Genomic DNA, 27,294 nt, shown 5'->3' on the forward strand with positions numbered 1-27,294 from the left:
AAATGCCTGAGGGAGATTGTCTACGTATGAGATCAGAGGCCAATGCAATGCAATGAAAGCAAATGGAGACGATTCCTTGGGAACTAAGCAGTTTGCCTTACTTCTTAAGCCCGTTCCTTGTAATTGCTACTTTTGCTATTTTAAACATCCTTTCCCATTCATTATCTATCATTTCAATTCATTATACAGTGGTACCTCAGGTTAAGTACTTAATTCGTACCGGAGCTCCGTAGTTAACCTGAAACAGTTCTTAACCTGAAGCACCACTTTAGCTAATGGGGCCTCCTGCTGCCGCTGTGCCGCTGGAACACGATTTCTGTTCTTATTCTGAAGCAAAGTTCTTAACCTGAAGCACTATTTCTCGGTTAGCAGAGTTTGTAACCTGAAGCGTATGTAACCTGAAGCGTATGTAACCCGAGGTACACTGTATATCATTTTATCATTTGAAAAACATACCAAAAGCCTTTCTTTTGGGAATTATAGGGACAGAACTACCAAAACTGTATAGAAACTTATTCATGTACAGCGGCAAGAATGTTACTTGCCCAAAAATGGAAAGAAGCAGAAGTCCCAGCAAAGGAAGAATGGATACAAAAACTTAGAGAATATGCAGAAATGGCGAAACTTACTAGAAGAATAAGAAATCAAGATAAACTTTTTTATATAAAAGAATGGAAATGGTTTATTAAATATTTACAGATAAATTGTAAACAGATAACAACATGGGCAGGATTATCGGCAGTTTGAAAGTAGATGAATAAGTGAGCAAATTAAGTTAACTTGGATATGTAGAAGATAACAAAAATAAATTTAAGGAACCGCAGAGAGAGGGGGAAGGAAGTCAAGTTTTGAAATGTTCAAACGACTGTAAAATTAGTGAAATGTATAAATCTGAAAAGTATAAATAAAATTTAAAAATAATAATAATAATTGGTACTCATGCTGTGGATTTGCTACTAACAAGCTGCGTGGGGAGGCTTATTTGCTGGTAAAGTAAAATAAAACACCGCCAGCCTCAGCTGATTGACTAGGCTGGCCTCGGAGCTGCTTTCCCTCCGGGTTCGTGGCACCGCGCGCCCGGCCGGGTGCAACGACCTCGCGCCCCCGCTCGCTTTGGTCGGCCCGCTTCCCACGCCCCTTCGCGGCGTCTGCGGGGCGGATCTGGGCGGGAGCGAGGGCGGCGCGGAGGCCGCCGGTTGGAGGAGGCCGGGGGTGCGGGGCGGCGTTGGCCTCCTGTCGTCCGGCTGGAGGAGGAGGAGGAGCCCGGGGGGGGGGGAGTGTCGCCTGCCTGGGGCCCCCGCCGCGTCGCGGGCGTCTCGGTGTCCCTGCGCAAAGCAGCAGGCGTGGCCGGAGGGAGGTGCGTGCGCCTTTGCGCGTGGCGGCGGCGGCGGCGCCGGAGGCTGGGGCGCGAGACCCCGGGCAGGCGGGGACCTCCAAGCGGCCGGACTGAAGCTCGGACGTCGGGCAAGCGGGAGCTGGAGGGGCTCGGCTGGGTGTCAGGTGGGTCCCGCGAGCTGTTCGCCCCGGCGGGGCGCGAGCAGAGCCGGCTTTTGGAGAGGTCTCTGTCCGTCTCCAACCGTCCTGCTTTGGGGATGAGAGGGGTCTCCAAGGTCCCGCTTGGAATGGGCAGCGTTCAGCGGGGAATCCAGGCTGCAGCGGAGTCCCCTTTCCCCCAAAGCGAAGGACATTTTGTTTTCTCGTTATTGCGCAAGGAAGTCAAAGCGTTGCTGCGACATGCTGTGCGTTTCCGTGGCTGTCGACGGCTACCGGTGGCCACGGTGGCTGGTTGGAGGGCTGTGCGCTCCGCCTCCTCCACAGCTGGAGGCACACGGGCAGCTGTGCGTCTGAACACCAGTTGCTGGAAACCGCGGGAAGGGTCTCTCGGGTTCGGATCCTGTTCGCTGGTTTCCCATAATGGGCATCTGGTTGGCCACGGTGAGAACAGGATGCTGGGTTAGGTGGATCATTGGCCTGATCCAGCACACTCTTCTTAGGGGTGTTCAGTTAACGATCTTTCACCGTCCCGCGGGCATATTTCCCTGGTTCCGCGATAATATCTCCTACTACCTCCCCATCCCGTTTGAATGAAGAGAAGCCGGAGAACTGGCTCCTCGACCTTTCTGGTAAACTGGGACCTTGGGGGTGAATTACGATGGCAAATACGTGGCAAGAGGGAGACGCGTCCCGTGGCAAAGGGAACCGCAGCTTCAAAAAGGGTGGAGAAGCCTCGAGTATGTTTTGCCTGCATGTGTGATTCAGAGCATCATTAACAGAGCAATCCTGCAAGTAAAGTCCTATAGAGGCACAGGGAGTATATTTTCCAGACAAAATAACTTAACTGCTGCAGTTGTATGGTTGAACATGCTTTCCGCTATATATGTGGAATCCTTTGGAAATGTAAATAAGTGTGAGATCACTTGCTTTGTCACAGCCAGCAGCATGTGTAGGTGGGTTTAACCTACATATTTAGCTTTAACCAGTGGTGTCCAAACTTTTCAAAGAGGGCCAGATCCAAAGGGCCAACCAAAGTTGTTGACTTTTTTTAGAATTGAGGTTGTTGAGCTTTTTTTATGATTGAAGTTTTTAGTGCCGGTGGTCTGGATTAGGCCCCCAAAACAGACTTCTTTGGACATGCCAGCTTTAAGCTTGGTCCTAGACACACTTTCCTGGGAGTAAGAGCCTTTTAATTCAGTGGGATTTACTTCTGGGTTGACATGCACAGAATTGGACTGTATGTCAACGATTGAGCAAGCTGAAGCCGACCTGTTGAAGTGTCCATATGAAGGCTCATCGCACAGGTTGAAACTTCCATCTGAGACCTGTAAGACTGGAAGAAATTCCAAAGGTTATTAGGTGATAGGTACTGTGATGTGTCCAAGTACATAAAAAAAATTACCTTCTGCTGAGTCAGGCCGTTGTCTATAATGCTAAGAATTCTACCTTGATTTGCAGCAGCTCTCTGAAACCTTGCACGTGTGTTTTCCCCAACCCTGCTTCCTGAGATTCTTTGACTAGAGAGCCGCAAGCTTGGCATGTGCCATGGTACTGAAGGAGGAAATTCCTCAGTTGAAGTGCCATAGCCAAAATAGGTGCTCTTTGCTTTTATTTATTTATTTCTGTTGCAATATCTATATACCGCCGCCTTTGATAGCTCTCCCACAGTGGCTTACATAAACATTCAAAACCATAAAATATAACTGAAAGCAAACCATTAAAAAAACAAAACAGCAACCTAGGAACAGTACATGGCCGAGCTGAGCAATTCAGATAAAACAGATTAAGACAAAAAAAAAAAAAAAAAAAAAAAAACCAGCAGCAGTTTACACAATTAAGTAGTTAGACCAGTACTTCAGTTAAAACTAGATTTTATTTCATGGGAAGGTGGTATGCAGAGCTGGCCCTCACCTGTAAAATTCTTCATGCAGGGGTTTATGGCACACCTGAACAGCAGCTGGAAGGCATGTGGGTTTGGGTATGGCATAGAGCCATGCTCGCAATCCTGCCTGTCTCTTGGAACTGCATGGCTCCGCATCTCAATAGATCACAGCAAAACCACCCCCAGGACATAGGGACCTGCATATGTGGTGTAATATGCATAAGAATGGCCCTGTCATATCCCTTGGGCCTGACTAGTGTCACACTTGCTTAAATGGTTGTTGGACTACAACTCCTGTCATCCCTGACCATTGGTCCTGCTGGCTAGGCATGATGGGAGTTGTAGTTCAACAACAGCTGGAGACCCAAATTTGAGAAACACTGTTAACTAGTGGAAGCTCATGCAAGAACTTCTGCTGGCACAATGGGGCTTTCTCTCCTCTTCTCCCCCTGTGCTCCTCTAAATTGGCTTGGGGGGGGGGTGTCGGGAGACCCCCCCAAAACAGCACACAGAGCTAACAGTGAGGATAATTTCATACGGCAAGCTGAAAAAGCTTCTATTGATGGAATGATTGCCATAGCACTACACCAATTTCCTCCGCTCAAATTCAGGGGTATAGATACCTCCAACTGGAAGAGGCCATGGCTTAGTGGTAGAAGACGTGTTTTGCACACAGAAGGTGTTGAGTAAAGAGAGAAAACTGCAAAAGCTTTTGGGAGATGCGTAGGTGGTGGTGGTCAGCTTGTATGAACAAGAGCCTCATTGCAATCATTTGAGAAGCAGAACAAATCTATTGCAAAATTCAGTGCTAGCAACACAACTCAAAGCAGGATGCTGACAAATTAGTAGTTAAGAAACTGCCTTATATGAAGCCATACTGTCACTTCAGCTGTACTTTCAGATACCAGGGATTAAAGCAAGGACCTTTTGCACACTAAGTGTGTGCTCTTTGCTGCAGAACAGTTCTCCTGTGTTCCTGTACGTTTATCCAGTTGGGTCGAATGACATGTTCAGAAGGTTGCAGCCCTTTCCCCTGTGGTCCCTACTCTGGCTCAGCACTCCCCAAGCTGCTTTTTATTAAAGAAAACTTTGAGCATTCTAACCCTGGAACTCCAGTGCCACTTCTAGTATGACTGGGACGGGTCTTCAGTTCAGAGAACCACAGGTGGAAAATGCACATCTTGCAAGAGAGCATTTTTAGAATAATTGAGCCAGAAGACAAATTCTATGGAAGAGTGGCAGCTTCAGGTTTTCAGGGGCCCTTGAGCAAGATGTTCCTGAGTGGAGGCACCTGGTAGTTGCTACCGGTACCCATTCATTTGTTCTCTTCCTTTGTGTCAATTCAACCCAGCAAGCCAGAGGAAGAGGGCAAGCTGAGTGGAGGTGGTTGCTGCTGCTGTTGCTGCTACTACTTCTTCTGACCATCCATCACTGCCTATTCACTCAGTGAGGGCAGGGGAATGGGCAGCAAGAAGGAGCAACAGCAGCAGGATGGAATACCTTGGGAATGGCAGTGAAGCCTTGGCCCAGACATGAGCCTCTGAGGGAGTCCAGGAGTTCCAACCCTTGCTGCCTGCCCTGCTGTGAAAGAAGGACCAAAGGCACTCTGAAAGCCTGGAGGAAAGAAGATTAGGAGGGCAAGATTAGGCTGTTTCGTTCAGAAATATTTTAAAGGATTTTAGAAAGAAGAAAGGGGACAGCCTTTCCCTATGTGAGCAGCAGCAATGGCCATGAATCACAAGGAGGTTGGTTTGGGTTCAGTTCGGAACAGATTTCCTAGAGGAGCTGTTGGTCTTGCTTGATTTTTTTCCAAGGAGGGGGCAGTCAGAGAAAGGTTGAACAGACATGTGTTGGATAGTCAACAGCACACCTTGTTGTACTGTTTTAGAACCAGTTCAAGGTTGTTTTTTCTTGTGATCACACTCACAAATTTGTCATAAAGTGACGTGGGTGGCACTGTGGGTTAAACCACAGAGCCTAGGACTTGCCGATCAGAAGGTCGGCGGTTCAAATCCCCGCGACGGGGTGAGCTCCCGTTGCTTGGTCCCAGCTTCTGCCAACCTAGCAGTTCGAAAGTATGTCAAAGTGCAAGTAGATAAATAGGTACCACTCCGGCGGGAAGGTAAACGGCATTTCCATGCGCTGCTCTGGTTCGCCAGAAGTGGCTTAGTCATGCTGGCCACATGACCCAGAAGCTGTACGCCGGCTCCCTCGGCCAATAAAGCGAGATGAGTGCCGCAACCCCAGAGTCGGTCACGACTGGACCTAATGGTCAGGGGTCCCTTTACCTTTACCTAACTGTATGAGCTAATCCTGGGTCTGTTTATTCAGAAGTCAGCCCCACTGAATTAAATTGCTAACAAGTTGCTAACAAGTAAGGGTGCAAACCTCTAGTATGGGAATAACGACCAATGAAATCAATGGGACTTTGGAGTAGTCACTCTTTAAATGTGCATAAGGTTGCAGGCTTAATCTCCAGCTGCCCTGTCCTGTGGCAGGCCTTTACAGCTCCTTCCTGGAATCTGGGCTTTGAACAGGATGCACCTTGATCAAACAATTCAGTCCAGACCAGCAAACATAGAAATAAAGCCAGCCAAACACATTTCTGCTCTGCATCCAGATCTCTGTGCAAGATGCCCTTGAGAACTGTGCAGAGACCAGGTGCAGTTGTGTGACCTCTGCATATGTGGACGTGGGGGGAGTGTTTAGAAATCCTGCACCCATTGGAAGTCTGTGAATCAAGAGCAGATGCCCATTTCCTTGTGAAACCAACACATGTTGGTTTCAAGGCAGTTTCATGTTCGTCTGGTTTCCAAAATGAACATGTGTTTTTGAAAACCTGGCAAGTATTTTGTTGCTCTCAAATACACTTGTCATATGAACATAGGGAGTTGCCTTAGACCAATAGTTCTGACTAGCTCAGGACTGCCCACTCCGACACTCATAATTCATTCAAACGAAACGTTCTTCCTATAGGCTGTAGCTTCCATATGATTTGGGATGCCTCTGTGCATTATATGTCCCATAGCACCTTGTACATCTCCACTTAAAAGAGCTCCAATAGCAGAGTTGGGGAAGACCCCAGTACCTTGGAGAGAAAAGTAGTGGACTGGACTAGGCAAGCTAATGGTCTGACACCAAGCTATAGAGAACTGCCCAATGTAGGAGTCAGATAGGAGAGAGGGAGACCTGGGCAATCCATTAAGAGGAACACTCCTGCCCTTATTTGATGGGCCTGCTTTAGGAAGGACAACATGATTACCACACTACCAATTTAATTCTGCTGTGTGGAGCTGCATGGGAATATTGGGTGTATTCCATGCCACATTCACGGTTGATAGAAATAGCGCTGCGATTGCAGACACCTGGCTTGTGCTGTGCATGGACTGATCATGCGCTCTAGATTGGAACGAATGTGGGTTCTGATCAGAGACAGATGAGCTGGTGTGGGGCAGCATGCTCTCTAAAACGTTGCTCTTATCTGATAAGATTTGTCTCTCTGCTACCAAGCTTGATTTAACAGCCTGGCCAGAGATGATAAAACAAGTTGTTGCTTTCAGCTACTGGAGGGCACTTAATAGCCATCAGGCCGCTCCTCTGCCTCTAGCTGGCTAAATTTTCATCAACAACTTTTCCTTCCAACTCACAGAGCTCTATAGTGGGGTAGGAGAGCTGGAAAAAAATCATGCCTGCCAACCCTTGCATCCTTTTGGTTTCATGTACAGTGGTACCTTGGGTTACAGACGCTTCAGGTTACAGACGCTTCAGGTTACAGACTCCGCTAACCCAGAAATAGTACTTCAGGTTAAGAACTTTGCTTCAGGATGAGAACAGAAATCGTGCTCCGGTGGCACGGCAGCAGCGGGAGGCCCCATTAGCTAAAGTGGTGCTTCAGGTTAAGAACAGTTTCAGGTTAAGAATGGACCTCCGGAATGAATTAAGTACTTAACCTGAGGTACCACTATACTACCAAAGGGGTACATTGGTTGCCGGATGAGAAATATATTTTCATTATCTTCAGCTCACCTACCCCTCTACTTGGTAGTCGGACTCCCAATTGCCCTAGTTTCCTTCTTACACACACATATATTTCCTCATATTATTTTCCTTCCGTGAAAATTCATTATTTACTCCCATCCTCATGTAGCTATTGTCTGCTGACCCCTTTAGTCCTGTCTCCTAATTTCTCTCTAGTTCTGCGAGAATCACCTTTTTGTCTCTGTTTACAGATAGGTAGCCGTGTTGGTCTGCCATAGTCAAAACAAAAAAAATTCCTTCCAGTAGCACCTTAAAGACCAACTAAGTTAGTTCTTGGTATGAGCTTTCGTGTGCATGCACACTTCTTCAGATACACAGTGGGATGAAGGGAGCTAAGGGAGGGAGGAGCGAAGTATCTGTGTATCTGAAGAAGTGTGCATGCACACGAAAGCTCATACCAAGAACTAACTTAGTTGGTCTTTAAGGTGCTACTGGAAGGAATTTTTTTTGTTTTGACTTTTTGTCTCTGATAATACTCCTGTCTCCCTTCGTTCTTGGGAGTTTCTACATGCATGTTGACCACCCAGCCTGCTGCTCCCAGATTCTCTTTCCACACAACTTCCTTCAGCAGCTACCTTTGGTCAAATTCTCTCCACATTGTGACCCTCTTGATCTTGTGGAAATAAAGGCTGCTCCAGACAATCTTTTTATTGAGCATTCAGCCCAATTTCCTTACACTGGTGTTGTATGATGTCAGCTCTTTATCAAACATTCGCCCAAATCTGTTTGCACAAAGGTCTTTCCATTTGTCAGTCATGAGCACACACTTTTTAGTTCATTTTGCCATCCATTTCCTAACTGCACGAAGCCTGTGTGTTTCCTGTTGTTTTTTTACAAGTGGATTTGTTGTAATCAATATGGCTAACCTGATCCAAAACACCCACCCACCCCACTCACACACGAAAACAAAGATCACCACAGCCAATCACAAGCAAACAATCACACCCTAGGCCAACCCCAACCTCTCTCACCACCAAAGGAACACAAGTGAACAACACAAGCAACGCTGACACCAAACTCTACATACATTAAGCATAATAGAAACATCGCCACCCGACCCCACCCCCATCCATCTTCCCTCCCTCCACCCCCCTTTCTCCCCCCCCTTTTTTTCTTCTCCCACTAATGTCTCAACAAATGAAACGGATCTGTAAAAATGTTACATGGGAAAAAAACACGAGGCATTACACTTACTTCTGTAAATCAATAAAATCCTAAATAAAATACTTAAAAAAAGAAAAGAAACAGAGATCCAATAACTATAGTCCTAAGCAAAAAAAAAGGGGGGGGGATTTGTTGTGACAGTGCTTTAATTATGCAAATCTAAATTTCCAGTATGCGCCTGACTCTTTCCTGCTAAGCAGTAGCAGTCTGGAGGCAACTTCCTTCCACCTCTCCATCAGCCTTCTCATCTCTATCACCAAGATAGTTCTGGAACCTTTTGCCTCTTATCCCCTCCTTCCTCTCTCCTTCCTTTCCTTTGCTTCCTCCTTCAGTTTAGCAGCCTCCTCTGCGCTTCACTCCTTCGCTCCTCCCTCCCTTAGCTCCCTTCATCCCACTGATCCTAAGCCCAAGCTCACTTCTACAGTATACAGTATTTCACTTCATCTGCTCCTGTTCTTGCGCTCAGTCTCCTGACCCTTGCCAGCTGCTCTCGACACTGCAGGTTTGTTTTCTACGCATTTTAACACAGCTGATTCTTGCTAACCAAAATTACTGTTCTTCTCCATTTTTAGGTCTTCCCACCCAAACTCTGCGTTTTGGATATTAAGAAATAACCTGTTTTCCTTCTCTCCACCCATTTTGCCCCAGATCTTCCTCCTTTACATTTTAGAGGCTCTTTTCTTGCCTGGTCTTCTTAATCTCATTAGTCTTACAGATCCCTCTTGTCTTGCCTGATTCCCCTTTTACTTCTTTCTGCCAGCGTTCAGAACCTGTCGTCCAACTGGACGTCACCAGCTATCTTACCTATATTCTCTATGTGGGGGTCATCAGTGCATGTTCCCACCTTTGAAGGTTTCACCTGTCACTTGCTGCTTAGATTGTTCTGGGTACATAAGCCCCTGAGGGAGATCTAGTGAAGCTTATCCCTTTGGCATACTTGCAATTCCTTTAGATAACACGCCTGATCTTTCCTAAGCTGCCACATAGTTATGCTACTTGTGCTTCCTATAGCATGCATTTTACACCATGTGCAGCCGCTTAATCCTTATGGTGTTATGACGCGCTGGTCAAGCCTAACTTTGCCCCATATATCAGAGACTGAAGTTCTTCCCCACCATCTCCACTTGGTCCATGCAGTGAATTGTCAGCCCAGTAGTGGGCACTCCCACCCTGTTCTTAAAATGGGAATATGTGTGCCATAGCAAAGCATATAACCAAATGTTCCTGCCTTGCAATTCACAAAAATTGCAGATCCATGCGACTGTCTAGAACCGGCTCCATATCTGTGGCTGCATCAATCAATGAGTGGGACAGAAGCTGCAGTCCTTCAGAGCTTGAGACTATGAGTCATTTGCAATATTGCCTGTGGCAAAGTAAACTGGAGAGACTGGGCTGTGTGTAATTGACCCTGTACTGCTCTCAACCCAGGCAGCAGTTCAGTGTCCTTTGCTATGTGGCTTTGAGACCAAAATGACTTCCTCTGCTACCCCTAGTGTAACAGTTCTCAAACCCTTTTTCTTTCTTTCTTTTTTGGCAAACCACTTGACAATTTACTGGGCCCCAGCTGACTCCTGGATAGGCCAGTTAATCCTGGATAGCTCAGTTGGTGTGGTGCTGATAATGCCAAGGTTGCAGGTTTGATCCCCTTATGGGACAGCTGCGTATTCCTGCATTGCAGGGGGTTGGACTAGATGATCCTTAGGGTCCCTTCTAATTCTGTGGCGGGAAGGTAAACGGTCTTTCCGTGCACTCTGGCTTCTGTCACGGTGTCCTGTTGCGCCAGAAGCAGTTTAGTCATGCTGGCCACATGACGTGGAAAGCTGTCTGTGGACAAACGCCAGCTCCCTTGCCCTGAAGCGAGATGAGTGCCGCAACCCCATAGTCACCTATGACTGGATTTACCTGTCCAGGGGTCCTTTATCTTTTCTTTACAATTCTATGATTTTATGACTATTTAATAAACTTTTATTCAATGTCAAGATCATGGTCAAAGCTAGTGTCACTTCAGAAAAATCAAGTGCAGATATTATTTTCCCCAGACATATGATTCTGGTGAATTTGTAGGGGGGGCACCTCTGTTCTGCCTCTCCCCCGCCCCCGCCCCCGCTCTCCACACACACCCATACACATTCGTCTTCTTGCAGGTGTTGCTGAGAGCCAATGGAGGACTCTACTCGCCTTGGCTACTGTATTGTGGCTGGCAGCTTTGTGGCCTTCCAATTCTTCTTCTCTGCTGTCAGCCCACAGTTATCTTTGTCGCTGAGTTCCAGATATTCCACTCTTCCATCAGTCAAGCAGAACGAATGGAATTCCAGGTACAGTGGTAGCTCAGATTACAGACTCTGCTAACCTGGAAGTAGTACCTCAGGTTAAGAACTTTACCTCAGGATGAGAACAGGAATGGTGCGCCTGCGGCACACCGGCAGTGGGAGGCCCCATTAGCTAAAGTGGTACCTCAGGTTAAGAACGGACCACCAGAACGAATTACCGTATTTTTCGCACCAGACCGTAAGACACACCTAGTTTTTGGAGGAGGAAAACAAGAAGAAGAAAAATTCTGAATCCCAGAAGCCAGAACAGCGAGAGGGAGTGCTGCGCAGCGATCCCTCTCACTTTTCCGGCTTCTGGGATAGCTGTGCAGCCTCTTCAGGGCAGCAGGATGAAGGCTCTCCGCTGCCCCGAACAGGCTTTGCGTGGCTAAGCCAGAAGCTAGAGTAGAGAGAGGGAGCGCTGCGCAGTGATCCCTCTTGCTGTTCTGGCTTCTGGGATAGCTGCGCAGCCTGCATTCGCTCCATAAGACGCACACACATTTCCCCTTACTTTTTAGGAGGGAAAAAGTGTGTCTAATAGAGCGAAAAATACGGTAAATTTGTAACCAGAGGTACCACTGTATAGTATCTTTAAGTGGTCGGGGAGGGGGGACGTGGAGAGTCTTTCAGTTCTCTCTCACACTCTCAGCTAGTTCAGTGGAAGAACCGCTCCCCGCTTAGCATGTGAGAAGCCTTGGAGCATCGCTTGCTTTGGAGGAAAGAGATGTGAATGTGTACATGAGTGCACATGCGGGGGGTGGGGGGTGGGAGAGTGACACAAGCACTGCAGTCCTGGGGTAACCCTGTCTTATCCTCCTCCCTAGATGTGTGTCCACCCTCCATGCTGTGATAGTCGGCCTCTTCTGCCTCTGCATCCTTTGGTTTGACGATGCTGTAAATGCCAACCCTATCTGGTAAGAAGGAAAGGCCCTCCTGTCTTGCTCGCCCGCTCCCTCTGGCCACTTTGCTGTCCAGGCTTGCATGTGCAGATTCGTCAAGTCTGCCCTCCCCAGAGAGAGAGAGGGGAGGAAGAACTGGTGCATGTGAGCTTGATGGGACACATTGTGCTAGGAAGGCATGAAGGGTTGTTTTGTGTCGGGGAAGAATAGCCCCTTGTGTTTCTTGAGATTTAGGATTGCGGGAGGGGGCGGGCACAGCTTCTGGGCCAGGGCTGGCAGTGGGCCTAAAGAGGTGTTTATGTTGTTGCCCAAGCCATACCCCCTCCCCTGCTCCCTTCCTCCCTCCCGCTCTGCTTGCAATGCACATATCCATGCCTTTCTTTCAGTTAGCCTCACATTGCTCCTGAGCTGGGCTGGCTAAGTGAGTCCCTAAAGCTCAGCAGGCATTTTGGTCTGCACCCTGGTATTTCTGTTCCTTTCTTACCAACACATCGACTAGTCGACTTCACCGTCTTGGAGCACGCAGCCCACCGTCAGTTTATGTTCAATCCGGCTTAGATTCACCAGCTACATGTGGGATATTAGCTGTGTACGTCTTTGTGGTAATATAAGGCTGTACCCAAGGGATGCGGGTGGCATTGTGGGTTAAACCACAGAGCCTAGGACTTGCTGATCAGAAGGTCGGCGGTTCGAATCCCCACAACGAGGTGAGCTCCTGCTGCTTGGTCCCTGCTCCTGCCAACCTAGCAGTTCAAAAGCACGTCAAAGTGCAAGTAGATAAATAGCTACCGCTCCGGCGGGAAGGTAAACGGCGTTTCCGTGCGCTGCTCTGGTTCGCCAGAAGCGGCTTAGTCATGCTGGCCACATGACCCGGAAGCTGTACACCGGCTCCCTCGGCCAATAAAGCGAGATGAGCGCTGCAACCCCAGAGTCGGTCACGACTGGACCTAACAGTCAGGGGTCCCTTTACCTTTACCTTAAGGCTGTATCCAGACCAGCCCTCAACCTGAGGGTTGTGCGACCACAGTCACCGGGTGCATCAGGGTTGTCAGTGATTGGGGAAAGACCAGGTTTTGCTCCCACCTTGTTACAACTTCTCTCTTTTTTTTGTTCTTTCTCCCACAGAAGCAGCTAGCTCCTATTGTCTAGTTTACATCAATCCTTACGGTCCGTTGTAATCTGTGAGGGAAAATCTTAAAGACCCATGGGTGTGTTTTATACAGTTTCAACAACAAGGAATAGGGCAGGGGGACTGCTAGAGACACAGCCTCCTTTTCATCTAGAGATGGGGATCCTATGACCTTCCAGAAGTTGATGGACTGCAAGTCCCATCAGTCCTGACCAGCATGGCAGATGGTGAGGGATGAGGGGAAATGCTGTAGCTCAACACTATATAGAGCACTGGTCACCAACCTTTTTGGAACAGTGCGTACATTTCAGATTTTGAGAGAGCTCTGGGTGTCCCAGACAGAAAATGGCTGCTGTGGGGAGAGGGTTTGCCGTAATACAAAATGGCTGCCATGGGCAGCATAGCATAACACATTAATAATAATAATAATAATAATAATAATAATAATAATAATACCCTGCCCATCTGGCTGGGTTTCCCCAGCCACTCTGGGCGGCTTACAGCATACCTACAAACATAAAGCCTTAAAAACTTCCCAAAATAGGACTGCCTTCAGATGTTTTCTAAAAGTCAGATAGTTGTTTATTTCCTTGACATCTGATGGAAGGGCACCACCACTGAGAAGATCCTCTTCCTGGTTCCCTGTAACTTTGCTTCTCACAGTGAAGGAACCAGCAGAAGGCCCTCAGAGGAGGACCTCAGTGTTAAAGATAAAGTCTCCCCTAACAACCTTACACTTTGCATGGGAGGTCACCTATGTCCTGCTGGTCTTGATTGTGCAGTTCGCACAATATTGGTTTTACACACGCACGCACACACACAGAGAGAGAGAGAGATGCTGTTGCTGTTGCTGTTTATGGAACAGGCAGCATTCCTCAGTACCAGGAAAAATATTGAAGGTAGCTACACAACATTCATTCTTATTTGAATGAAATTTCTGAGGAGGTGCCTGCACATTTTGCCTCATAACTTTCTTCACGGGGGTTGGGGGGGTAGGACTAGAGACTTACTTTCTTCTTAAAAAATGAAAGCTCAGAGTCTGGGGCACCAGTGAGAGCCTTTTCAGGCACAAGTTGGCAACCCCTAGTATAGAGGGTCATAGGTTACCCATCCCAGCTAGTTGTTTGTCATCACTTAAAGGTAAAGGTAAAGGGACCCCTGACCATTAGGTCCAGCCGTTACTGACTCTGGGGTTGCAGTGCTCATCTCACTTTATTGGCCGAGGGAGCCAGCATACAGCTTCCGGGTCATGTGGCCAGCATGACTAAGCCGCTTCTGGCGAACCAGAGCAGCACACAGAAATGCCGTTTACCTTCCCACCACAGTGGTACCTATTTATCTGCTTGCACTGGTGTGCTTTCGAACTGCTAGGTTGGCAGGAGCAGGGACCGAGCAACAGGAGCTCATCCTGTCGCGGGGATTCAAACCGCCAACCTTCTGATCGGCAAGCCCTAGGCTCTGTGGTTTAACCCACAGCGCCACCCGCGTCCCTCTTGTCATCTCTTAGTCTAAGCCAAACATGTAAAATACAAAAGCATGGCAAGGAAGGAAGGAAGGAAGGAAAGACCTGAAGATGTTTCATGGTGATGGAGCAAAGCAAGGGCCTTGTGTCTTTTTTCTGCAAGCAGACGGGATGAAAGACTGATCTGGATACACCCATAGTGCATTGTAGCGGACAGTCCATTTTTGCCCAGCCTCTCTTACTGAGTCAGGGAGGTCTTTTCCATCTAACACCATGTGGTGCTTCTTGCATGTGAGAAAGAAAGAAACTGGCACCTATTGAAGTAGGGTAGATTCATCTCCCAGAAGCAGATCCCTCACCTCTTATCATTCTCCCACTCTTTCATCCTTTGCAGGGGAGACCCGTGGCTCGTCAAGCTGAACATAGCTGTCACGTGTGGATACTTGCTGTACGGTAAGTATCACGGCCCCCATTTCATTGGGCAGGCTAGAAAGGCCAAGGCTGGTAGCAGAAGTTTTCTGGGGGAGCTTGCCATTCCCCTCACCACAGCCACAGTTTGCCTTTCTATTCCTTGGCCTGCTGCCATCAGATGCCACTGGGAATATCTCGCCCTGACCCAAGACCCATTAAAGTGAACAGGAAAGGTGCTTCTATACTGAGGCATTCCCAGTGGATTGGGCCCCAAAGAATCACCCTAAAACAAAACATAGGAGCTTGTGCTTCCCCACTTCCCATCTCATAGTGAAGGGGAAGTTTGGACTTCCCAGAAAGAAGAAAAGCTTTGCAGCTGAGGCTGTGTAGGAAAAAACATACTGGTGTGTGTTATCTGCTGCCCTGTTTGCTTGTTTTATGTTTCTTATTTTGTTGTTGTGCTGTTTATCTATTGTTTTTATTGTGGTTATCTATAGCTTCACTGTGGAGACGCGGGTGGCGCTGTGGGTAAAACCTCAGCGCCTAGGACTTGCCGATCGTCAGGTCGGCGGTTCGAATCCCCGCGGCGGGGTGCGCTCCCATCGTTCGGTCCCAGCGCCTGCCAACCTAGCAGTTCGAAAGCACCTCCGGGTGCAAGTAGAAAAATATGGACCGCTTACCAGCGGGAAGGTAAACGGCGTTCCGTGTGCTGCGCTGGCTCGCCAGATGCAGCTTGTCACGCTGGCCACGTGACCCGGAAGTGTCTGCGAACAGCGCTGGCTCCCGGCCTATAGAGTGAGATGAGTGCACAACCCTAGAGTCTGGGAAGACTGGCCCGTACGGGCAGGGGTACCTTTACCTTTACTTATAGCTTCACTGTAAGTCATTTTGAGCAGCTTTTAGGTGCAAAAGTGGAATAAAAGGTTTCTAAATATTTTTTTTTAAGTACACAATCACTTGTGATGTACAGCATCTTTTTTGCTGCCAGTTGGTGAATTTCATCCAGCGATTTAGTTCTGTGAGAAGTGAATTTGAAGCCCTGCTGCTTATGCCAGGGAGTCTTTTGCAGCCTCCATCTATCCACTCTCACTCTTCTCACTTACCCATTGGTAAAGTTTTTATTTACTTACTTGCATCCATATCCTTCTTCCCAAGGTGGCAAACATGCAGTTCCCAAGTGATCTCTCATCCAGGAAGTGAATGATGGCCTCATGTGCCTTCAGACAAAACTCTGGAAATCACAAGTTATGTCAATCCAATAACACACAAAAATTATCATATAGCACAGAGTTCCTCTGAATTCCATTGCAGACCGAATCCACACTTCCCAGACCAGATCAGAATGCAACAGTCTTTCTGATTTTGCACTTCTCTGAGTTTTGCAATTCAGTCCTTACCTAGAAACATGCCACGGCATATTAAAAATGTGCCTATTAGGATAACCCAATAACATTTTCAAACTTTTTAACGGGAAGATTTTTGATGTCTGACATTTCATTATGTTTTTATATTCTGCTAGAAGCCGTCCAGAGTGGCTGGGGAAACGCAGCCACATGGGTGGGGTATAAATAATAAAATAATTTATACAGTGGTGCCTCGCAAGATGAAAAGAATCCGTTCCGCGATTCTCTTCGTCTAGCGGTTTTTTCGTCTTGCGAAGCAAGCCCATTGACAGCTTAGCGGATTAGCGCTACAGCGGTCTAGCGGCTTTCAGCGATCAGCTGTTAAGCGGGTTATCAGCGGAACAGCTGATAGGCAGCTTAGCGGCTTAGGAAAAGGGGGGGAGCGGAAAAAACCTGCGGGGACGCGCAAGATTTTTCCGTCTTGCAAAGCAACCCCATAGGGAAATTCGTTTTGCGAAGCGCCTCCAAAACGGAAAACCCTTTCGTCTAGCGGGTTTTCCGTCTTGCAAGGCGTTCGTCTTGCGGGGCGCCACTGTAATTTTATAAATAACCAAAATTAACCAAATCTGGTATAATAATAATAATAATAATAATAATAATAATAATAATAATAAAGACATTTGGTGGATGCAGTGGGAATGGGTTTGTTAGCCAATTAAAACAAACAAAAAACCAACCAACCAATATGTTGTTTATGGAGTTCTGAGAGGCTTAATTTGCGGAAATTCACATTTGGGTTTATGTCAAGGTCATTAAAGAAAAGGGAAAACTGCTGGGAAACTGTGGTCCAGGGTGAAGCAGCCCCGTAGGGCAGAGGAGAATACAGTGGGGAGGATGCAAAGTTTTTGGAGTTGTTCTGGATGAAGGAAGCTCATCCCAAATACTGGGATCCATGCTTAGTTTTGGAAGGAGGCTGAAACACCCTCTGTATTTCAAAGGATTATTATGATGTGATGGGGACTATATAAGGTTTCTAGATTTCCTCAACGGTAGGTAATATGTGAGGGGGGAGGGAGAGAAGTAAATGTCTCAATATAAAGATAGTGTAATGGTTTTTTTTAAAAAAAATGGTTGTGTTGCTGGATGTTACTGAGTAGCTGACATTGGGGCCCAGACTGCCAACACGCTCCTGTACCACTGATGGCAGATGGACATAAAGCTACTAGCTGGTGGGTTCGAATCCCTGCGATGGGTTGAGCTCCCATTGCTCTGTCCCAGGTCCTGCCAACCTAGCAGTTTGAAAGCACAGCAGTGCAAGCAGATAAATAGGTACCATTGTGGTGGGAAGGTAAACAGTGTTTCCACACGCTCTGGCTTCCGTCATGGTGTCCCATTGCACCAGAAACGGTTTAGTCATGCTGCCCACATGAACCCAGAAAGCTGTCTGTGGACAAACGCTGGCTCCCTCGGCCTGAAAGTGAGATGAGCGCCATAACCCCATAGTCCCCTTTGACTGGACTTAACCGTCCAGAGGTCCTTTACCTTTTTAACCTTTTTCCCTACCCCATTTAAATCTTCACCTTTTAAATCTCTGCCTGCAGGTTGGCTGTTAAAAGAAGAATCACGGGGTCAGGGGTGGAAACATGTCGGCCTTGCTCTCTTACTAGCCATGCTTGAACCTTGTATCCCGCCTGCTCATCTCCCAGTAAACCTTCCTTGTGCATATGTTGTGTTGTGTTCTGAATTCTAGATCTGTTGCTGCTAGTGCGGTACTGGAGGACATTGGGAGATTCGCTTTTCGTTTGCCACCACTTGGCAGCGCTATACGCTTATGGATACGTGTTGGTTAGTTCCAGAGTCCTTTAGCTATTGGGGAGGAGGGAGGGGGAGAGGTTTCCTCCTATTCTTCATTCTTGTTCCTTTTTCTAAAAGAAAAAAAAACCCATTCTTCATCAATCCCTTTGCTTCCCTCTGCTCTTCTACAGCTTTCAGTGCTGCATCGTTCCATCCCAACCCACAGAAACCAGCTGTCATCAGGGCAAAAAAGGACGTGGTCTGAAATCTGGACCAGGGAAAATAAAGAGAATTAGCATAGCACAGAATGAAATTTCTCCCCTCCGCTTTCAGTGATTGGTTGGCTGAGAAATATAACTTCCATATGTCTGAGAACTCCTGATTTACTTTTCATTTACATGCTCCAGGAACTTTAAAAAGTTTTTTTTTAAGAGACAGAGAGCATGTGCCATGGGGAGCCACCATAAGCATGATTACTCAGAAATAAGTCCTGTTAAGTTAAATGGGATTGACCCACTAATTTGTGTGTTTAGGATTGCATCGTAAAAAGGTGTTGTATGGAAATGAAGTATAAAGTATAAAGACAGTCCCTGCCTTCGGGTTCACAGTCTAGAACAGGACCGACAAACCTGTGGCCCTCCAGGTGTCATTGAACTACAACTCCCATAATTCCTGACCTTCAGACAAGCTGGGTGGGACTAAGGGCAACAGGAGTCCATCAACATCTGGAGGACTACAGGTTATTCATCCTTGGTTGAGAAGAACAAGATATGCTAGGAAGGGAGAAAGACAGACATTTTGGAAGCATTATGAGAAGTACCATTGGTATGTCACATTAAAGAGGAGGGGGAATGTCAAAGGTTTTTTTATCTCGGTTTAACTTTTTATTCCATCACTAAGCTCTTTGTGAAATGGTGGAATTATTTTCCCCTTGTCAGAAATAACCACCACCACCACAGTTAATTTATTAATCAGCTTCCTAAGCACAGTCTTAAGGTGATTTACACATGAAACAATGAAAAACTCAAAAACAACAAGCACATTTAAAACAAGACTAGAAGTCTTAACACTCGTGGGGAAGACCTGTTAATTCAGCTGATAAAGCCAGAACAGAAATATCTTCAACTGTTTCCGGAAATTGCAGACACTGGGCGCCTGTCATATCTCGAATGAGGAGGTGGAGAGTCCTGTTCAAGAGGAATCCATGTGTCCTTCTAAGTTGTGCTTGTTCTGCTCAGCCATTGATTGATTTAGCAACCTTGGAGGAAGTAGTGTTTCCTCAAGACTCCTTACCTCATCTGCAGAATAGCCATTATAATGTAGGCTGCCTTCTACATAGGCATTTATTTACATGCTGCTTATATGCCAAAATGGGTTCTAAGCACTTTGCAACTATAAAATCAGTCCATAATTAAAATGCACAATAACGTTGAAACAGCCTTACTTAAAATATACAGTAGAACAAACAATTACAAAGCATAAAATTAAAACCGTTAAAAGCAGTTAAAACAAAACAATCACATGTTGGATTCAAGGGAATGTTTACCTAGCTAGAAAACGATAAGGAAATGTTGGCATCACATTGAGCCTTGAGGTTACAGCAATCCTTTGCACACTTAACATGGAAGCAACTCCTGGGAATTCAGTGGGAAGAAGAGTCCACCATCTCATGGATGAGGCTATGCTGCAATCTTCTCATACTTGGAAGCTAGTCCTGCTAAATGAAATGGAGATTTTTTTACAATCAATAACAGAGTTTGTGTTACTAGTAAATGGGTTTAGAGGGTGGTCAGGCCCCGACACCATTTACCCCAGATTAATATAACTTCAGCCCACATCGGAGGACTCCTGCCCCCACTGCTGACTACCTTGCCCTTTCTGGCTCTTTCTCTTTCCTGAAAGCATTAACTCTTGAATCCCCTGTGGTCATTCTCCTGTGCACAGCCCAGCCTGCTTCTTCATAGCAAATGGAGTCAGCTAGAGCAATACTCCTGCTGCAACAGATGTCCCTAAAATTCTCAATTCATTTCAAGGGGGATTGAGCAGGAAAAGGACCCATGAGATTGTGCCTGCTCTTCTGACATGCAATTAGGCATTTGTAAGGGACTTGCGAGGGACGCGGGTGGCGCTGTGGGTTAAACCACTGAGCCTAGGACTTGCTGATCAGAAGGCCGGCGGTTCGAATCCCCGCGATGGGGTGAGCTCCCGTTGCTCAGTCCCTGCTCCTGCCAACCTAGCAGATTGAAAGCATGTCAAAGTGCTAGTAGATAAATAGGTACCGCTCCGGCGGGAAAGTAAATGGCATTTCCGTGTGCTGCTCTGGTTCGCCAGAAGTGGCTTAGTCATGCTGGCCACATGACCCGGAAGCTGTACGCCGGCTCCCTCTGCCAATAAAGCGAGATGAGCGCCGCAACCCCAGAGTCGGCCACGACTGGACCTAATGGTCAGGGGTCCCTTTACCTTAAGGACTTGCTTGGATGGATTCGCAAAACCCAGCCCAGTAAAGTTGCTTGCATATTGCATGCTAGTCGTGTTGCTGAACTGGTACAGTTCACAAAACAAAGAAGCGGGTATTGCGGACCATCTTCTATTGGTATAGATATACACAGGTTTGGCAAGGTCCTGTTGGATGGATGGACATTAAAATTGTTTTGCATCATTCAGGATGGAAAAGCCCAGCGACCAAGGCGTGGGTGGCACCAAGGAGTCTGGCTGTACTGGTATTCTGCTCTGCTCCTCTCTAACACTTTCTCTGCTTGGCTTCCTTGCTGTTGAGAGGAAGGGAGGTCGGGCTCTCTGCTTGGTACCTGAGAGCTGCCTGAATCTTCTGGCACTGGAAAAAGCAAGCCCTTTGGCACTATCTTGGGGAACAGGGAGGCCAGCATCTCAGGGTTTCTCTTTCTGTCCCCACAGAGCCGTGGGGTGCTGCCCTACTTTGCCAATTTCCGTCTCCTCTCGGAACTCTCCACGCCCTTCGTGAACCTGCGGTGAGTTTTCTGGTGGAGTAAGTCAAGGGTTTTTATGGTTTCAAGAGCTTCTTCACAAACCTGTGACATCCATTCGATAATGTGGGTCTGCATATCCTTTTCATAGCAAAAGAAACAGGCTTGTGGAAAGCAGCTGTTCTCCAGGCCCCTCACAAGGAGCCACAGTAAAGCCCCTCACTTCCTAAACGGCCTCGGCCCAGTATACCTGAAGGAGCGTCTCCACCTCCATTGTTCAGCTCGGACACTGAGGTCCAGCTCTGAGGGCCTTCTGGCGGTTTCCTCCCTGCGAGAAATGAGGTTACAGGCTGAGGACCTTCTCGGTAGTGGTGCCCGCCCTGTGGAACCCCCTCCCATCAGATGTCAAGGAAATAAACAACCACCTGACTTATAGAAGACATCTGAAGGCAGCCCTATTTAGAGAAGTTTTTAGTGCTTGATGTTTTATTGTGTTTTTAATATTCTGTTGGGAGCTGCCCAGAGTGGCTGGGGAATAAATAATAATAATAATAATAATAATTCCACAGTCAACATCTTAAGTCCTTTGGGTGGCCACGACTAAGGAAGCTCAGCTAACCCCTGATCCCTTAATCCTAGAAGAATTACCATAGGTGGCCCTGTGTTCCACCAACCAGTGAAGCTTAACGGGGGATGCAGAGGGCACCCCCTTGAATTCATAGCACTGACCCCATTCAAAGCTCAAGAAACTGCTGAGAAAATGGCTACATCGTCCTATCTGGAAGAACCATGGCTGATTTAATGCTGCTGAATTCTTGGTTCCCCATGCCTCACTAGAGGTCTGGAATAATCCTGTGGATGACTTGTGGTTTTGCTTTCTTCAAAGAGGTGGAAGTAAGGGGTGGCATCTTCCAGGGCAGCCTCCCTGGGTGGTTTTTTATATATGTATACATTTGACACAATACTTTTGCCTTACCTCAGGTGGTTCCTGGATGCAGTTGGCTGGCCACGCTCTTCCTGGGTCGTCTTGGCCAACGGCCTGGCCATGATGGTGGTCTTCTTTGTGGTTCGGATTGCCGTCATCCCCAGCTATTACATGCAAGTCTACTCCTGGTATGGGACTCCTGAGTATGAGCGCCTGGGCCTGGGTGTACAGCTGGCCTGGATCGGGCCCAGCCTAGCCTTGGAAGTACTCAATATGGTCTGGATGTATCGCATCACCCGGGGCTTCTACCGAGCCGTCTGCCGGTCCGTGTCTCGCAAGGCAGCATGAGGATGTTGAGAACGGGGCAGTACTTGGTCAGGAACACAGAGACTCTTAAGTACTTCTGGACCACGCTGGATACTCCCCCTTCTAATACCCTTAGAAGCCAGTAGCCATAGGAACTGATTCTGACCATCCCCTTGGCCCAGGCAGACAAGCCTGGATCCACACAACTGGAGCATTTGTTTGTTTTTTCTTCCATCATCTTGGCCACCCTGAACAGAATGAGCAACTGGAGAACAACATCCATCTCAATTTTGGGGATGGACTCTCTGGGCATCTAACATGGTTTGAAATGTATAATTTAAACTCTTTCTGTGTGTGTGAAGCACAGGAATATCCTTTGGCTCACATGGGTGGGTGTTGCGCAAAGAGAGATATAGCTGGATCAACAATTGTCTGGTCTTTGTGACTTCAGGCTTAGACTGTGACAGTGTGTCTAAACAGCTCATTGCCTTGTTTCAGCTACATGTCTATCAGTTGGAAGGAAAAATATGCACCATTGCCTCCAGGGTAGAGGGGGCTGGTTTTCTGTTGGAGGGATACTTTAGAGGAAGAGAGAAGGGACGAATGGAAACCGTTCTGCCACTTTGCCCAATGGCTCTTTGTTCTTTTATAGAAGTATGTTGGGAGAATGAAATAGGCTGAATGCATAGAGGAGGAAACTGTGTCAAGCGAGGCACTGAAAATGGAGGATTGTCCATGCTTGGACGGCAGTAGTAAATACTGGAAGACAGTGTTTGGAAAAAGGTGTTTCCACTCCTTTGGGGTGGAACTTGACATTCCTTCATACCAGGGTCCTCAGGGCGCCGTCCTCAGCAGAACAAGGTTTCATAACTCTCTTCACTTGGGCATAACCATGACACTACTCTTGGCTGTGCTCTCTTTTGTTCTGAGAGCTCGAAAGTAAAGAGGTTGACACAAAAAGGCCTGAGCGGAACTAGTTCAAAGCAAAATGTGAGGTTGTTGGGGGCGGGCGGGGCCGACTCAGTTACCTTTCACAAGAACTACTCCCAACAGGTGTTGGCTGCCATTCTGAACCCAGGCACCTCTCCTTGAGGCAGCATCCCTCTTCAGGGGAGAATTGCATCATTCCAGCACAATACTGCAATATTCTGTTGTACGTCAGTCGTAATATTGAGTGCAGCAGTGTGGATTATGGCTTCCTCAAAGTCATGAGCATTCACTGATAATGTCATGTGTCACATGTGAACATAAGAAGAGCTTGCTGGATCAGGCTCGTGCCCTCCCCCCCAAAAACGCATTGTGTGCATGGCAAACTGACAGCAAGGCCCCAGCTGTGGAGATCTGGTGTTGTGAGTGTCACATTGCTGCTGAATGTGGGAAATACGGTAGATGTGTTCCATTCCGCTGTGGTTACTCATAGTGAAATTAAGATGCAACTGTGAGAATGGCCCAGGTGGATTTCCATGTGGTTTGTATCTTTGATTCACCTTAGGGACCAACAGCAGAAGAACAGTTGCTTCTCTCTCATCCCTCTGCACACATATTGTGATGATACAGTGCTTACAACAAGTTGTCAGGGGTTTAGCATTCTGTTTGCAAGGTTCATTGCACTGATGCTATTACTTCCTTACTTGTTCTCTTATGCTGAATCTTCCCCTGTCCCCCCCACCCACAGCACTAATCACAACAGAGTTATTCCATCTCTAAGGCTGAGGGGGGAACCCAGGAAGTTTACCTGTGCTAAACCAGCTGAAATGGAGCCCCCATTAATTTCTGTGGGTTTGCACAGGAGCCTTTTCTTGGGAACTCTGCTTCTAAGGTTGCGCTGGACCAAATATACCAACACCAGGTGCTTAACGTCTTGGGGTAGACTTCAATAAGAATTTATATGCTCTGGGTCAACCTCTACCATTCCTCTACCTGGCTGCTAGGAGAGCAAGCTAATTTTTAAGAAGCTTGTGAAGCATTGTTCCTAAATCTATGCCTTAAAATGCTTCTCCAAGCACTCGGCATTACCCTGGAAAAGTACCCTCCAGTTTGTGGTACAGCTGCTGGCATACATCATTTCACTATGAACAAATTTATGCCACAAATTCAAGCAGTGGAAATTCTGTTGTTGATTTTCTCTGCTGTTCAGATGGTTTAATCCTCAACTATGCAGCATTTTTTAATTTTCTAACCTCCATTTATTAACTGGAATCAGTGAGCATTAATATAATAAATAAGATTAATTTATTAAATTTTGGTTTCCTCCGCTCGTTCTTGTCTCTGTGTGTATGTGCGTTTGTGTGTTGCATTTGGTGGATGTTAAGGCTGCAATACATCTGAAATTTCCCGGACATAGCCAGGATTTGGCTATTGGAAACAGTACCTGGGTAGAAAATACTTAAATGTCTGGGGAAATCAGGAAGCATGGCACCCCAAAATTCAACAACTTTTGTGTTTGGATTTTCACTTTTTGAAATATGGCAACCGTAGGCATGTTGTTGGCAGAGAAGTCTGCACCACATATGGATATCTCAACCCTGAAGCCTTCTTCCCACTGTGCCTCCTTGCACGTCTTCCCCTCTGCGTTTCTCAAGTACTACACCTGATGCAGTGAGCCATGGATAGACACCATTCACATAAAAATAACTGGGAAGCTGAGATGACCCCAGAACAAATTGTGTCCAGGACCCAAGAACAACAGGCCCAGCCTGGCCTCCTGCTCAGCTGGAAGACTGCAGACTTTAAAAATGTATGGAGCTGCTTCCATTGAGAGGTAAAGGTAAAGGGTCCCCTGACCATTAGGTCCAGTCGTGGCCGACTCTGGGGTTGTGGCACTCATCTCACTTTATTGGCCAAGGGAGCCGGCGTACAGCTTCCAGGTCATGTGGCCAGCATGACTAAGCCACTTCTGGCGAACCAGAGCAGCGCACGGAAACACTGTTTACCTTCCCGCCGGAGCGGTACCTATTTATCTACTTGCATTTTGATGTGCTTTCGAACTGCTAGGTTGGCAGGAGCAGGGACAGAGCAACAGGAGCTCACCCCACCGCGGGGATTTGAACTGCCGACCTTCTGATCAGCAAGTCCTAGGCTCTGTGGTTTAACCCACAGCGCCACCCGTGTCCCTCTCCATTGAGAGAGGTATCTACAAATGGATTAGGAACTGGGTGGCAACAGGGGATATGGACAGAAGCAACTAGGAACCAAAGGAATAGCTCTTAAACCAAAATGAACAGCTAGACAAGACACAGTATCTGGCCAAGTTGATTCCTAGAGTGTATAATATACAAAGGAAGAAAAGGGGTAGCTTTCGCTAACGACGCTTTATGTCTGAGTAGCTGGCAAAGCTTTTGAGCAATGGAGTCATTCAACTAAAAGTTCTGCGTAAGTAATAGCAGCGACTGCATTTATATCATAGGAGCCAACTCCTTGGGGTCAACTTCCCTTTGGTCCCCCAATAAAATATTTGAGGGGACCGCCGCCCCAAAGTTGATGGGCATTGCCATTCAGGTGGTGCATGTATGCTGTGTCCCATGTTTGATTATGCGGGGTGGGGTTTACAGGCCCCCCATATTTTATTCAAATTGGCACCCCTGATTTATATGATACTTGAGTGTTCAGAGTGCTTCACACAGTCTCATTGTCCTTAAGGAAATGCTGTCCTGGAACCAATCAGAGACCTAACCTTTCTTACTGGTTTATCTCTGGTTGTAAAAATACAGTCAGGGTGCTGAGCCAAGCAATTCTTAGTGCTGCCCAATCATGGATCTTCCCTTGAAAAGCGACGTGGCAATGGACTTGCAAGTTGATGTTTGCTCCAATTCAGCTTTAAAGAGCAGGAAAAGCCTGAGGTTAAAAATAATAATAACAACGATTGGACACAGGGTGGGTAGTGTGTTTTGCATACCTTAGAATCTGGATGGCACATTTGGCGCTTCTCAACTACATCCCTGGATTACTCAGGTCAGCGCTGCAACCTGTCTAACTTTTTCATCCACGCTCTCCTCTTGCAGACAGTGCTAAGGAATGGAACAGTCACCCAGGCAGCGCTGTGAACCAGCTGGGACGTCTTGCTTCTCGGGCAGCCCTGTGGGTTCCCTTCCCTTGCATGGGAGATCTCTAAGCAATGACCTCACTCCTCATCCATCTCTACCCATGAGCCATGGATGCCACATCTTTTGGAGCACTAAACATCAGCCACAGCCCTGCCAAGTGGGATGCTGCAGTAGCAACCCAGTAGCAGTTTTGTTCTCTGTTCTAGGAAGCAAGACACACACACACACACACACACACACACACACACACTGTGTTTACCAAGCTCATGGGGCGGTGACGTCAACCCAGCCACTAGGGTTCTATAAATGGAAATGCTCATTCTTAGTTAAGATACAGCACTCGGGGGGGGGGGGGGAGGGAGCTCTGATTCAGCCTCCACGCATCCTAGCCTCACATCATCAGGAAAAATTAAACTCCCAGAGGCTCCCTCAGGAATTGGTGAGGCTGCATTTGCCAAGTGACACAATGAGCTTTGAAGGCTACTGGTGTTAACTATGTGGATGCCGCATTGTGGAACAATGCAAACTTGCCTAGACATCAGGACGGACCAATGGCACATTTACCACACTACAGTCTACTGACAGTGCCTCGCCAAAATCTCTGACAAAGATTTTGTTGTTGATGTTGTTAGCCTTTCTGAACCAGAGGTTGCCACAGATATATAAAATATGTGCTCTGTTCCTGAGATAGACACATTTTGAACTTTTTGTACCACATGTACAAAGCCACATAGGCCACCTGAAATTAAGCTCAGCAAAGGGCTTGTTTGAAGGATTGTTGGGCACAATCCGGCCACAGTTAAGTCGTAAGGGCATGTCTTGTACTTCATCAAGCTCTTGGTCTGATGGATTCATGCCTTTTTGGCCAGGTAGCAGTTCTTTCAGCCTGGCTACCTCAACTTCTTTAATTGAAGATGACTAGGACAGAATCTTGGGTCTTAAGAAGCCGTGTGCTCTTATCAATTTCATTGTGTGAGAATTACACAAATGTCACCCTGCTGTGACTTTTTCTCCTCACTTTTCACATGGTAAAGTGATCTTATGAACGCCTCACTATGGGGTGAGCTCCCACAGCCTGAAAATTATTACCTTGTGGTGAATTTTCCTCCTTAAAAATGGCCATGTGACTTGGATCACGCCTGACTTTCCCCAA

The 27,294-nt window shown here is 47.1% G+C and overlaps 1 protein-coding gene across 1 annotated transcript; it reads left to right on the forward strand.

Moving 5' to 3' along the window:
- Window positions 1-1,278: 1,278 nt before the first annotated feature.
- LOC114587670 (TLC domain-containing protein 4-like) lies at window positions 1,279-24,338 on the forward strand. The gene is made up of 7 exons (XM_028712273.2): window positions 1,279-1,500; window positions 10,723-10,893; window positions 11,712-11,801; window positions 14,772-14,830; window positions 17,882-17,976; window positions 20,839-20,912; window positions 21,849-24,338. Exons 2-7 carry the CDS (start codon window positions 10,739-10,741, stop codon window positions 22,138-22,140), a joined length of 765 nt encoding a protein of 254 aa, XP_028568106.2. The 5' UTR covers window positions 1,279-1,500; window positions 10,723-10,738; the 3' UTR covers window positions 22,141-24,338.
- Window positions 24,339-27,294: the final 2,956 nt, after the last annotated feature.

Source organism: Podarcis muralis, chromosome 17, assembly GCF_964188315.1.
Source record: "Podarcis muralis chromosome 17, rPodMur119.hap1.1, whole genome shotgun sequence".
In the NCBI taxonomy this organism is placed as follows: Eukaryota; Metazoa; Chordata; class Lepidosauria; order Squamata; family Lacertidae; genus Podarcis; species Podarcis muralis.

Coding starts and splice junctions, on each gene's coding strand:
- LOC114587670 (XM_028712273.2), top strand. CDS start 10,739: ATGGAGGACTCTACTCGCCTTGGCTACTGTATTGTGGCTGGCAGCTTT. Junction 10,894..11,711: donor CAGAACGAATGGAATTCCAG/GTACAGTGGTAG, acceptor CCTCCTCCCTAG/ATGTGTGTCCACCCTCCATG. Junction 11,802..14,771: donor GTAAATGCCAACCCTATCTG/GTAAGAAGGAAA, acceptor CATCCTTTGCAG/GGGAGACCCGTGGCTCGTCA.